This window comes from Oryzias latipes, chromosome 11 (assembly GCF_053564925.1).
Source record: "Oryzias latipes strain Hd-rR chromosome 11, Olatipes_Hd-rR_3.1".
NCBI classification, from domain to species: domain Eukaryota; kingdom Metazoa; phylum Chordata; class Actinopteri; order Beloniformes; family Adrianichthyidae; genus Oryzias; species Oryzias latipes.
The window spans coordinates 29,158,922-29,172,500 of NC_136247.1; the positions used below are offsets into that span (position 1 = coordinate 29,158,922).

Here is a 13,579-nt window from a genome sequence, read left to right on the forward strand (position 1 = left end):
ATATTCATAACTAAATTCGGCAATAAAGCTAATTTTTTGATTTAGAATAAAAAGGCCGCCGCACCTTCAGCGGCCCAGAGCCATGAAAAAAAATACCCCACAGGCCCCGCCCCTCGTCCGGCGTCTGTCCAATCAAACGTCCGCTGAGGAGGGACGCTCTGTTGGCAACAGGTTGCACTGGTGACCAGTTAGTTTAGTTGGTTCCCTGAGAAACAGCTTCTCCCCCGACCCTCAAAGCGGACCACATGCTCCGACCCCTGACCGAAAAGGACATCCGGGAACTTGTTTGACCTGCACAGGTGCAGCTCTACCTGGCGGAGCTCTGAGCGCGAGCTCGGCTCGTTCCTGGGTGTTTTTGTGGGGACAAACAAACGCAGAGCGACCTGTTCGGAGGCTGAGCCTTTGATTAAACCGACGGTCACCTGCTGGCGGCTCCACAGGTACAACCGAACTCTTTCAACCGGAAAAAGTATCCCAGGAGCGCCGTTCTTAGCCAGTTTCCGCGCGCCTCTCGTGCGCGCGCTCTCCGTTTGGACTAATCGGATCTGTTGCGCTGCGTAAAGAGGATCTGCGGCGCGTCCCGAGCTGCAGGTGCGTCGCCGCTCCGTAAACAAGCCGCGGTTTCGACGCACGTCGATACCGACCGACCGGATAGGTGGGTGTGACGCAACCCAGCAGGAGCAGACAGGTGCTCCGGGGTCCGCGTGCCGCCGTAGACTCCAGGCATCTTCAGCTGAAACCCCGTGAGTAGCTGTTTTTACGCGCGTGAGGAGATAAAGCAGCGAATCATCTGCAGATTAGCTCCCGGTTTTCCTTTTATGAGAATTTTATCAAAGTGTTGCTATTTATGGCAGGAAAACGCTGCTCTAAGGATCAGAAACTGCTCATTATTGTAATCATTTACGACAAGAATGACTGTGCCAAAGGCTTTTCCAGATCCTAACTTGAGTTTCTCTGATGGTATTCTTCTTTTCCCCAAAGAAACACGTTAAAGTCAATTAAAAAGCCTAAAATACGGCGAATTGCATTTTTATTGTTGTTTACAGTTTATTTATTTTTCATTTGATGTTGGAAACAGGTTAGATTCAAATTTGTTCGCTTCCGGTAGTGGACTAACTCCTGCCTTCCTGCCGATGTGCCATTGGGCATGGAAACAGAGAACTCTCAGCCTGCTTGCTGTCGGAGCAGATCTGCCGCATTCCTGTTCCCTCCACAAAGCTCTTCCTTGTGACAGCTCAGAGAACAGGTGGGGGTGGCTGAGCAGGTAGTGCCCCCTCCCTCAAAGAGCCAGGCTGGCGGGGCTGCTCCACCTGTTAGACTTTGAATTAAAACATGACGTCATGACAGAAACTCTGGGGTTTCAGCAGCAGCTCAGGACGTCTCCATCATACCCCCACCCATCCACGCCTTCCTGCCCCACTCGTCCTCGGAGGATGGATTTCAGAAGAGCCTACAGTGTTTTCATAGCCTGGTAGATTACCTGGACAGGTGATCGGGTTTCTTTGGGTTAACCTGGGCCCACTAAATCCCTCCCATTTGAACCTGGTTTAATCTAGGATTGTTATCAGCAAAGAGCGCCGCCGCCGCTCACTGACCAACAACTGGTCCTTTGTTCAAACTTCTGTTCTCACATGTTTGCATCATCATCATCATCATCATCATCATCATCATCATGGCTGCACTGAGATCCGCTGCAGCCGTTGGGCTGAATCCTTCAGCTTCTCCACCTCATTTATAGTTGGCCAAATGCCAAGGATCTTACAGTCCATGTTCACGTTTCCTTTGAATCCACAAATGCAAACCACGCGCAAATGGAAAAAAACGGGGGGGGGTCTGGAATCCTGGGAATGTTTCAGAAAAGATCCACTAATCTGAATGTTGCTGGTTCAGGTGCTGCGTGTGGAGAACCAGAACGCCGTTTCAGGAGGTCATGGGAGAACGTTTCACTGGTGTCTGTTGGTTTAGTCAGCTGGAATGTGTCGTACAGGTGTGTGTGTGTGTGTGTGTGTGTGTGTGTGTGTGTGTGTGTGTGTGTGTGTGTGTGTGTGTGTGTGTGTGTGTGTGTGTGTGTGCGTGTGTGTGTGCGTGTGTGTGTGCGTGTGCGTGTGCGTGTGCGTGTGCGTGTGCGTGTGCGTGTGCGTGTGCGTGTGCGTGTGCGTGTGCGTGTGCGGGTGCGGGTGCGGGTGCGGGTGTGTGTGCGGGTGCGGGTGCGGGTGTGGGTGTGTGTGTGTGTGCGCACGCGGCCGGTCACAGGAGCGAATGCTTGAACTGGTGTGTCCCGCTCAGAGTAAACACTGCGCCTCAGTGCTTCTGTGGCGGGATGAAGGGCGGCAGGACTCTTTCGCACAGCCCCAGGTGTTTAATGCTCCACAAAGCCTGGACAATAGCCGGATTATTTGACCCCCTGACTCTCATTTTGGAGCATATCAGGTGGACGTGTTTTGGCTTATAGTCCTAATTAAACGCAGTCAGAGTTTAATTTAACAACCATCAAGAATTCCTTCATTAACAAGAAAACATTTTTAGGCTTCTGCTTTGGATCAGATCCATTTTCTTTCAAACAATCTAATATTCAGTTGGAATCGTTTTCACTAAATCAGCATCAGACTTTATCTGTTCCCAGGGCAACACACTTCCTTATTCCAGAAACGTGTTTAATGACTAAATGAACTTTCAAAGCAGAAGAAAAACCGTATTTAATGTTAAAATGACCACAAACAGCAGCTCAGAAAAGCACAAAGCCGGTTTATTTTTGTGTTTCTCTCTAATCAGCAGCTGAACAGAAACAGATTCTTTTGTGTGTGTGTGTGGGGGGGGGGGGGGGGGGGGGTTCTGGAGTCAGACAGAACTCCAGGTTTTTTTTGGGGGTGTGGGGGGTCGGCTTCTCTGGAGGAAACCCCAGAGATGGCCTTCGCCCACCTTTGGCGGGCTGCAGACAGACAGTTTTTGTCTCCCAGGTTTTTTTTTTAGACCAAAGTTATTTTTTTATTTGAAGTTTTTCAAAGTTTCTAGAACCTCAAAGGGAAGAAAGAAAGAGAAACCTGAGTCACTTGTATTTTAGGAGTCGTGTCACCTGCTAGTGTCGGTTCCTCATCAGGACCGCCATCAGCCGCCGTCCACCAGGAAGTGCTTCACGCTTCCTCTGCAGAGCAGCTTTAGGGAAATGTTTTTCCAGCTCACGGCTGACATCAGAACCTCCATCTTCTGCAGCGATGCAGATGTTCCTGATGTTTCCAGGATGAAGGTCTGAACTGAGATGCAGCTCTTTGGCTTTTAAAAAAGGTGAAACTGAGTAATAGATCTAAATAATTCTTTTTCCTGAAGCTCTCGTCTATTGAGAAGCAGCAGCTTGGAGGTCATTGGATCCTGAAACGCAGACGTGGGACTAATCAAATCTAGTTGCTCTATATCGTAATGTAAATATTTACATTCTACTGTATGAAAATGAGTCATGAAAGTGAGACTATCCATGCATTGAAGTCCTGACACAAAGAGTCGATTGTTTGACATTAGATCAGATAAATGAATTGCTGAGCATAAACTAACTAGTCTGGTAGAAACGTTTCAGCCTGACGGGTTCATTATTTTTATTTTTTTAAGTTTAGTGGAAATCTAAACCCTGCCAGTGTTTCCCCTCCTGCTTTGAAAAAAAGTTTTTCCTCATTTTGAATTTCTGACAGTTTTAGAAAAACTCAGTCCTGCTCTGGTTTTTCCTTCTGGACCTCCACACCTTTCATCTGGACTCGTAGAGACTCGGTGTCCCGTTGACCATGAAGGCAAACCCTCAGACTCGGGAATTGAACCTCCTCAGAACAGCCTGCGATGTCAGAATGATTCCTCTTTTCAAAGTGTTCTCCTCGTCTTCATCACCTTCTCTTCTTCTGCTGCCTCTCACAGACGACCGAGGAGCCATGAGCACGCTGTCCAGCGACAGGAAGCCGCTCGTGGATTACGGCGTTCAGATCCGCTTCATCAAAGACCTGCACGACACGGGCGGAGGTTTCCCCGATAAATCCAGGGGAGGCGCCGGCGCGGCCCCGCCCTCCAACAAGTACGGCGTGGCCGTGCGGGTTCAGGGAATCTCGGGTCAGCCCTACGTGGTTCTGAAGGATGGAGACAAGGGGGACTCGTATGGAGTACAGCTCACCGCCCCCACCCCTGAGGGGTACAGCACCCTCCCCAAACCAAAGGAACCGGCAGAAGTCCCCAAACGGTACAGCCCCACTGAGAGCGTCCCACCATCCCCTGCTCCACCTGTGGAGGATGAAGAGGCGGAGAATTTTGGGAGTCCTCTGAGGAGGCCTCCGGGGGACGGTCAGGCGGGAACACAAGGGGACGAGGAGCGAGGAGGTGGGAGGAGCAGAGACGGGGAAAGGCCCAAACCTGAGCCCAAGGCAACGTTCGGCAGAATGGAGAAAACACCCGGACGGACTGTCCCGGAGGAGTACAACGAAGCCGGCCTGAAACCAGTCTGGTCTAGTCTTGGACCCAGGAAGTTTACCCCAAGTGGGCCGAGCCTCACCAGCTCTTTGGGGAGGTACCAGGAGAAGAAAGCGCCTCCCCCTTCCCCGCAGCAGCCCCGGCCAGAACCTCCTGCTGCAGCCCGTGGGGATCCCGCTGCAGCCATCGACACCAACTCCCTGGCCCCAATCAATAAACTCATCAGCAAGTTCAACAGCGGAACACCGGGGGGCGACCCCCCGCAGACCCGCGGCCGCTCTGGAGCCCGGCAGAGGCTCAACTTCGACGAGCGCACCAGATCCAGAAGCCTTGATGCAAGAAAAAACTCAGAACCAGAGGTTCTGCCTCCTCCCTCGTCTTCCTCTGTGGGCACGAACGAAGAGGCTCCGCCTCCACCCTCCAGTTTTCTAAAGCCTTTGGCTCCGGTTAAAGGAAGCGTGGGAAACGGACCGGCAACCGTGGCCAAGGAGACGGGCCTGAAGGCGGGCCTCAGTCCACCAGAGAAGTCTGTTGCCAAGGAAACGGTTCCTGCAACGAAGCCTGTAGGTACCAGCAGCTGGTCCTGATGAGAGCGTCAGAGAGGATGGATGGATCATGGGAATTTTGTCTTTTTCCTAAAGGTGGTTCCTTCCAAGAGTTTTATCCAAAACGCAGACGCTGTAGATGGACACGAGGGTCGACTCAAGCACGCCATCTACGGCATCCTGAAAGACGGGTGAGGGACCCTCAAAGGTCGGGTCACACGAGGGTCGCCATGAACTCATCCTCTGACGTTTCTCCTCAGCTCCAGCGAGAGCGAAGCGTCGCTGAGGAGGAAAGTCGACCTGGTGTGCGAGACGACCGACCGCCTTAAGGTACGTCCTCCTCCTCCCGTTAGTCCGTCTCTGTGTCATCTGTCCGTCGCTCATCTCTCCCTGAGCAAAATCTGGATGAAATCACGTCCTTCAGATTGGAAATATTTCCAGTGTTGGGATGCAGTTGGTGTGAATACGGTTGAACCCTGGAGACCCCCCCCCAGGGTCCGTTTGGAACCCTGTTTCTTCTCAACATTACTGGATTTTCTGATTATTGCTAACACCAAAATTATATTAAAGAAAAACATTTTGTTGGTTCTCCAGGTTTTACTGAATTATTTTCGTCTTAGTTTTCTGTTGTTGTTTTTTTTTTTTAATGTCCTGGTGCATCAATGAGACGCCGCTACATTTGTCAAAACACACATAGAATCCAGAAATCGTGGGTCAGGAGCGCCGCCGGTTGGCGCCGGTTGGCCTCCACTCCTCTAGAAAAACTAATTTCCTTCTTGACTTGAGCTGAAAAGTCTCCTGAGCTACAGGGGTGTCTGTCGGATCAGATGGGGTTCTGGATGGTTCTGGATGGGTTCTGGAGCCATGTATTATGTTAAGAACATGTCAGGCATGGACAGCAGGAGGAAGGAATCCACTGAAGGGCTGAGACCAAAATGCTCAAGCCGACAAATACGGTGCATTAATGACAGAAACAAGATTTCATCAGAACTTTTTTTAGTAAAAATTCTGCCTCACATTTTTAAATCTAAGCAAAAAATATTTAAGCTTCCTAAAATAAGGAAATTGTCTTTAGTCTTAAAAAAATCAACAGAAAAAGTATTTTTTACGACCCTAAAAGATCAAAATAAGTTTAAATCAAGAAACAGAGTTTGTCCTTTTCACTTTCATTAAGCTCAACATAATTTATCTAATCTTTATCATATTTGAACAGAGTTCCCTTTTTGTCCGTGTTTGTGGCGTCCGTGTTTGTGGCGTCCGTGTTTGTGGCGTCCGTGTTTGTGGCGTCCGTGTTTGTGGCGTCCGTGTTTGTGGCGTCCGTGTTTGTGGCGTCCGTGTTTGTGGCGTCCGTGTTTGTGGCGTCCGTGTTTGTGGCGTCCGTGTTTGTGGCGTCCGTGTTTGTGGCGTCCGTGTTTGTGGCGTCCGTGTTTGTGGCGTCCGTGTTTGTGGCGTCCGTGTTTGTGGCGTCCGTGTTTGTGGCGTCCGTGTTTGCTCTGTGGAGGGAACAGATGATGATGCTCTGAAGTTTCTGTTACTCTGTTTCCCATGATGCTCTCTGATGGGACAGAACAGGTGTGCTAACGGAGCGTGCTGACCCCCCTGAGGCTTATCCTGTTCATGCGACTCCATGCTGATGCTTTTAAGACCCCCTCCTCCTCTGTATGTGACCCCCCTCCCCCCACGGTGCCCCCTCCCTCGGCTGCTTGTGAATTATTCGGCTGTTTGGTCTCTTGGCAACGATGCACCTGCAGAGGAAAGCTCTCGGGTGGCGGGGGCTCAGTCTCTGAACGCCATCAATAATAGAGCGGCGGTGGAACCCTGCACCGGGTCGGCAGAACTGCAGGTCTCTGCAGGTTCTGGTCTTTGTTCTAAACCGTCCTCTCTGCAAAACTCCATGTTTACTTTGATTTAAAATGATATTCCACGAGCTGCAGCAACACGTTCATCCTTTTTCCTTCCATGGGAAAAGAAACCAGCAGCTAGTTCACCAGAAGACTGACGTCTGCAGAAACCTGAGACTTCATGAGTTTAATTTGTTTTGAAACACAATTACAAAACATCAGAAAAGCTTCAGTGTCTCTGTTTAAGTAAAAATGTGTTGGATAAGAGTCCAGAAATGAGTCCCCTGTGACCGGGACACCTGTGGGGGGGTTCTGCTGGTTACCTGGATCAGGAGGGTTTTAGCCAATGAGGAGCTTCCATGGCAAACATGGAGGCCGCCGGTGCTGGAGGTCTGGAGTGTGACGCCTGGGTCGTAGAAGCGCCTCATAAATGTTGTTTATTTAATAAACCCACCAGTCCAGATGAGGAAACAGTTCCGTGTTTTTCCTTCCTGCAGCTTAAAAAGTTTTTTCTGTCTCATAATTGATTAAAATGATTATTATTCAAATTTCCCAATTAAAAGGTGTTTTAATGATAATTGGAGCCTCTCTGACGGGGAACCCAGGCTGAGAGGAGAAGGAAAGTCGGTTCTGTTCATCCTGACTGACTGCAGAACAGCAGGATCTGGAAACTGTCCTTCAGGAACATCTGTAAGCCGGGCTTTGTCTGCGCTCTGGCTGTGTGGGAGGGGGATGGCGGCGCTTCGGCTTCCTGCTCGGGCTCCTTTCATGAGGAGCAGTGTGGGCGAGGAGGTGCTTCTGGCTCTGCAGAAATGTGTGGAGAAATCCTCGCCCCTGGTTTCTGTGTGAGCTGCTCCATGTCTGCCGTCCTCCTCATGTTCTCTCTGCTTTGGCGTTTTTCAGAGGAGGGGATCTGATGGGATCATCAGAGCGGCGCCGCTCGAGGAGCAGCTCCAACTTTGCAGAAAGGACCTGCAGCAGACGCAGAACGAGTACGACCTCCTTCTACGACCTCCCTCTCTTTGGCTTCATCTGTTTCTCTGAACCAGACTGCATGTTGATCCGAAGCCTGTTGAGATGCGGCTGGCAGGACGCAGCCGCTGGTCGTCTTCATGAGCGTTTCCTCCTCAAACAAAATAGCTGAACCTCATTAGAATGATTTATGCAGCTGCATGTAAGGTGGTGGTAGTACCATAATCAGGTGATCTGATCATGAAGTCAGACGTGCTCTCCGGTGACTCCACACAGACATCAGAGCTGCAGACGGAACCGGGCCGACTGCAAACCTTCGCTGTGGTTCTAGGTTCTTCAACGTTCTCCTGTTTGTTCTGTTTGAGTCGAAAACCTCAGCGGGTTCCATTGACGACCCGTCTGCCTAGAACCAACACATTTAACTCAGAACACCAGAAACCCTTTTGCCCAAACAGAACCACAGCAGTTCCTGCAGAACAGAACCAGCTGTTGGATCCATGAGGATCCTGAGACGGCCGGAGCATCTGCAGTTCTGACGGGTTCAGACTCGGTTTAGCTTTAGCTGAAGAGACAAAATCTAGAAATCCGTTTGTTTTTTACATTTTTTGTCTTTTTAAAGGCACTTCTGGTCCGTTTCTCTGACGTTTCACCATCAGACGTTTAGTAAAGTCCGTTTTGGGCGCCGGCGTCTGACGGTCGGTCAGTCGGTCTGCAGCTGCTTTGTTGGTGAAGCTGCTGCTGCATTATTGATGGTGTGTGTGCAGGCTGTCTGCAGAGCGGAAGGCCAGAGACGCAGCAGAGTCCCGTCTGCTCCTGCAGGAGGATCAGCTGGCTCAGCTGCAGGAGGAGCTGAGGAGAGTCTCTGAATTCCCCCCCCAAGCGGGCTCCACGCAGACGGTAGGAGCGCCCAACATGGCGGCCAGGCCTGTGGACTTCACTGATGCTCCTCCTCCTCATCCTCCTCCTCCTTCTTCCACAGGATGTGATGGTCCTGCAGGGGCAGCTGGCCGAGGTCACCGTGCTGCACCAGCGGCAGGAGGAGGTGCTGCACCAGCGGGAGCGGGAGCTGACGGCCCTGAAGGGGGCGCTGAAGGAGGAGGTGGAGTGCCACGACAGGGAGATGGAGTGTCTGAGGGAGCAGTACAGTCAGGACATGGAGAACCTGAGGAGGACCATGGAGCAGTTCACACAGGTGAGCCCCTCCCACCTGCAGGGCGGAGCTTCACTGTCCTCACGCCAAACAAACAGAATCAAGTAAAACTCCACTCACGGATGAAGATGTCCTCATCATCGTTTACATTTCTGTTCTAATGTGAGAGAAAACGATCAAAGATAAAAAGTCTGAGGATCCAAAACCGTCCTGAGCGAGCAGAACTAGAACCCGGATCAGTGCCAGAAAGTCCATTTAAGGCGTTTGGGAGGATCGTCTCATGAATACTTTAAGCTTTTCTTCTCCGTCTATTAACTGTAACTGAATCTGGACTGAGTGCCCCCCCCCCAGGCGTTCCAAACAGGAAGTGTCCCACAGCTGGTATTCCCTCTTTCCATTGGTCAGAAGAACCGTTCTGGATCTGCCGCCCTTTATTTTAACATCTTCTTGATAATCATCCTATTCAGGATAGTTTTTCTGTAGTTTCAGTTATAAACTGACCAATCAGATCCCTCAATACAAGGGGGCGGAGCCTGCTGGCCCCCACGTCCACCGTTCTGAGCGTTTGACAGACTTCGTGGCCCGCTTTGAAGTAGTAGGGGTTTGGCCTTCTAACAAGCTCACTCCTGGGTTTTGTTTTTTTGAGAGTGGTTGCCATAGAAACTCACTTATTGCCGACGTCTGGCTCCACGTGGCGCCGTCTGTATCATGAAAACATAAACAGACTCCGGGTCGGTCTCTCTCAGTCCAGTTCTGTGTTACGGTCGACGGTTCCAAAACCCAGACGGTCATTTGTTTCCACTAGCAGACATCAGATGAGCCCCCCCCCACCATAAAAATAATCGAGATGACTTTGTTTACTCCTCAAATGTTCCTGCAACGATGCGTCCTTCAAAAACCAGAACCAGATCAGCAGATTTTTTCACTTTCTGGTTGAACTTTTTCTTTAGTCCCTTTCAGTTTCTGACAGGAACAGACAGAAGTTCTGCTCTGGAAACGGATCCGGACTGCAGCTTCTGTTCTTCCTTCTTGTCGTTCTTGAAGAATCTCGACTGAACCGACTCCCACCGGCGTCCTGCAGTCTGAGCAGTCCTAAAAACGCCTTCCAGGCTTTTCTTTTCTCATACTGATTTCTGTCTGCAGAGTCAGAAAGGATGAAAAGAATCACAAAGAGAAACTTTCTCAGCCGAGTCTCTGCTTCCAGAAGCTATTTTTGGCTTTCTGCAGGAGGAACAAATGCAGGGAACATATCGTCAGAAGACTGTCGGGTGGAACCAAAGAGCAGCCGCTGAGCAGAGATGCTGCTGTTCTGTGACACAAAATCATGAAAGTTTCTGTCCTGATCTTCAGGAGGATTGTTGTTGTTGCTTTAAAGTCAAATACTTCTTAGAGTTAATGATCATACTGATCATTGGATTATAATCTCAGTTTGTTTAAAATTCACAAGGATCTGAGATAATCCGAGGGATTTGAATGTGTTATTTATTCTCCGATAAAGACAGGAAGTGAAGGAGCCCTTCTGCCGGATCTGCAGGGTTCAGGTGTGTTTGTTTCTGTGCCACCAGTCCCAGGAGCAGATCGAGGAGGAGCGTGAGAGGGTGAACGCCTCTGTGTCCGTGCTGGAGGAGGAGCTGGAGAGCTGCAAAGATCAGGGCGAGCGGTGGAGGACGGAGCTGCAGGTCGTCACGGAGCAGTGAGTCCCAGAGGAAGCAGACTCTGATCCACAGCCGTGGCCGTCCTCACAGCATCAGCACCATGAAACCCCAAACAGCACATCAGCCACACCTAACGTTTTATTCCCAATAGTTGATTTTAATGAAGCCCCGTTTTCATTTGGCAGGAAGTGGAATCGTCCCTGCCGCCATCCGTGAGGACAAAACCAGTTCCACTTTGTTTATTTGTTTGGTTCTAGCAGTTATTTAGCTTCCAATCAGATTCAATCTGTGAATGTCTCTAATCTTTTCTGACAGACGTCTAATGAAAATCAAACTCGAGTGACTTTTTTTCAGAAAGAAATCTACAGGAGTATACAGATTATTCTTTCATGATTACATTTACATTTAACCATAATTTAACATCTTCCTATAATGAAGCAATAAATTCCCTTTAAAATCTGATTTCTGGGTCATATTTTGAACATTTGATCAAGAAAAACTGTCGATTTGAGTTTAGTTTGAGGAACTAACAGTAAAAACACGCAGAGCAGTTCCAACGTTGGACTTCTTTCCTCCCTTTTTCCCATAACTCGCTGACGTTTGTGAAGCTTTTCCTTCTCGGTTGAAAGGTTTCCGTGTTTGATGACAGACATGTGGCTGAAGGCTGCATCCTGGTTTAAATGACTTTACATGATGTTTAACAGCATTGACACTAAATCCTTCTCACGTTTTCTGCTCCACAGACTTAAAAAGTCTCATTTGGAGAAGAAAAAAGTGGAAGAGGAACTCAAAGATCTTCAGGACTCCCAGCCTTCAACAGGAAAAGACTCTTCTGCAGAGACCCGATCTCTAAAAGATGTAGGCAGATCCGTCTTCTTTTGATCCCTCAGAATTCCTGTTTTTCCTTTTTCCTGTCTGTCGATTTCAAAAGCATATTTACTCCGGCGTGATCGCACACGCCTGCAGATGCTTCTCTATTCACACGTCTCTGAATGTGCTTTGCACCAAGGAGCTCCGGCGTTGCCATGACGACCTGAAGCAAACTCGCGCCCATCTGGACAGACAAAAGGCCGAGCTGGAGGAGAAGAATGAGGCTCTCGGCGCCCTGAAGAAGGCGAGCGGAGAGAAGGAGGCGGAGCTGCAGGCCGAGATCCGCCGTCTGAAGGAGCAGTCGGAGAGCGACAAGGAGGAGCTTGAGAAGGCCCTCGAAAGGGCAAACGAGGTGAAGCATCATGGAGAGACAGACCCAGACGCTTCCAGACAATAATAGAAACTCCCTCTGATTTGTTCTCTAAAACCAATCAAATGTAGGCAAATGATTCTAAACGGCGTGCTGGTTTCTGCTCTGTAGGCGTCCTCTGCCGCACAGACGGCGGTGGACCAGGGCGCCGCGCTGGAGCTGCAGGAAACCAACCTTCGCCTCCGAGAGCGGCTGGCCCGCATGGTACTGCACACAAACAGACGAATGCCAACGTCCTCCCACGCCGGCGCCATCTTAGGCCAGACAGCAAAAAAGAATCTGCTGAAATGTTTCTCCCCAAAACACAACAGGAGGGAGTTTTTGTTTCCTCACGCTCCCCTCAGGGAGGAAGTTTTCCCAGTTTTAAAGATGAATCCTCCAGAAATGGCTGTTCTCTGCATGCTGGTCCAGATTCTAACTGCTGCTTTCTGTCTCCACATGCGGACCTCCTACAGTCCAAACTCCCACGGAGCTCTGACCCCAGCGAGGAGCTGGATGCGCTCGAGGACGAGAACCGGGCTCTGAAGTCTCAGCTGGAGGACGCCAAAAGAGGCGCCGGCCGCCTCGCCAAAGAGAGGGACGAACTGAGCCGCCGGCTGGAGGAGCGGGAGCTGGAGCGGGAGGTCCTGAAGAAGGGCAAGGTGGACCTGGAGGAGCAGAAGAGGCAGCTGGACCGAGCGCTGGAGAAGATCACCAAGGAGGTGCGAGGAGCGCGAGGAGCTGCTGGGAGGTGGGTTTGAGTCACGCAGACGCAGTGAGCGCCTCCACCCGTCTCCTCCCTCAGATGGAGATGATGATGGCGGATTCCCGGCAGTCCGTGGCCACCCTGCAGACGCAGCTGGACGACTTCCGGGAACGCTCCAGGAAGGAGCTGCTGGAGGCTCAGCGGAACGCCAAGGACCGGCAGGCGGAGCTGCAGAGGGCGCAGGCCCACCTGAAGGGCCAGCAGGAGGAGGTGAGGAGAGGAGGAGTCACAGTCGCAACACAATCATGCAGGATTTGAACTTTTTCAGACTCCAAAGCATTTTTACAAACGACTTCAAGTTATGTTTTGCAAAATTAAAAGGGACTAGAACTAAAAGGAGCTGCACTTCCAGAAGAAAATGCAGCGTTGAATGTTATATTTCTGAATGAAAATGAAACTTAAAGGCTAAGAATTGGAAAATAAATGATCAAAGTTTCCTATAATTAAAGTGAAAACAGCACAATAACAACAAATGTGTTTGTGAAAAATGCCAGAAAGCAGCAAAGTTGTGCCCCACAGATCACGTGTGTCATGCCATGACGCCACCAACACGGAACAGGAAACACATCATATGACTGTTTCTGATCGTTCAGTGCTGCAGCGACTCTCTGGCATCCGGGAGGATTTAAAAGAAAAGTCAAACTAACATCTGAACACAAAATACATTTTAGAAAAGCCAACAAACACGCCTACATTTATATATACATATTATTGGGGATTGATTTGACTTTCTAGACGTGAGGGAGCTTTGTTTGAAAAAGTTGAATGTTTTTTCCTCCGTCGACCGGCACAGCGTGTGACGTGACGCCAGAGTGAATCAGATTGTTGAAGAGTAATCAAAGTTTGAAGTTAATTTGTGAAAAAACTATCGATTGCATAATCCCAAGACTAAAACATGTTTTAGCCCAAAGCCTTGTGAGCATTTTAACGTTTTAAAGGCGTTTTAGCTGAAAGTATGTTGAAGTTATAATGGTTGAAAGAAGAACGTTTT

General features: G+C 49.8%; 1 protein-coding gene across 4 annotated transcripts in view; it reads left to right on the forward strand.

The window, feature by feature from the left end:
- Positions 1 to 78: 78 nt before the first annotated feature.
- Positions 79 to 13,579, forward strand: part of cgnb (cingulin b) — an 18,877-nt gene continuing 5,376 nt past the window's right edge. Inside the window, exons 1-13 of one of the 4 annotated variants that reach the window (XM_023959683.2) lie at positions 79 to 743; positions 3,898 to 5,003; positions 5,082 to 5,176; positions 5,246 to 5,315; positions 7,730 to 7,818; positions 8,563 to 8,695; positions 8,778 to 8,990; positions 10,514 to 10,641; positions 11,347 to 11,461; positions 11,613 to 11,825; positions 11,955 to 12,047; positions 12,299 to 12,544; positions 12,628 to 12,798. In XM_023959683.2, the coding sequence (XP_023815451.1) occupies positions 3,912 to 5,003; positions 5,082 to 5,176; positions 5,246 to 5,315; positions 7,730 to 7,818; positions 8,563 to 8,695; positions 8,778 to 8,990; positions 10,514 to 10,641; positions 11,347 to 11,461; positions 11,613 to 11,825; positions 11,955 to 12,047; positions 12,299 to 12,544; positions 12,628 to 12,798 (2,658 nt within the window). In that variant the 5' untranslated portion in view covers positions 79 to 743; positions 3,898 to 3,911. The remainder of the gene's footprint in view (positions 744 to 3,897; positions 5,004 to 5,081; positions 5,177 to 5,245; positions 5,316 to 7,729; positions 7,819 to 8,562; positions 8,696 to 8,777; positions 8,991 to 10,513; positions 10,642 to 11,346; positions 11,462 to 11,612; positions 11,826 to 11,954; positions 12,048 to 12,298; positions 12,545 to 12,627; positions 12,799 to 13,579) is intronic. The other 3 variants (XM_023959685.2, XM_078955156.1, XM_023959684.2) reach the window with 3 other exon arrangements.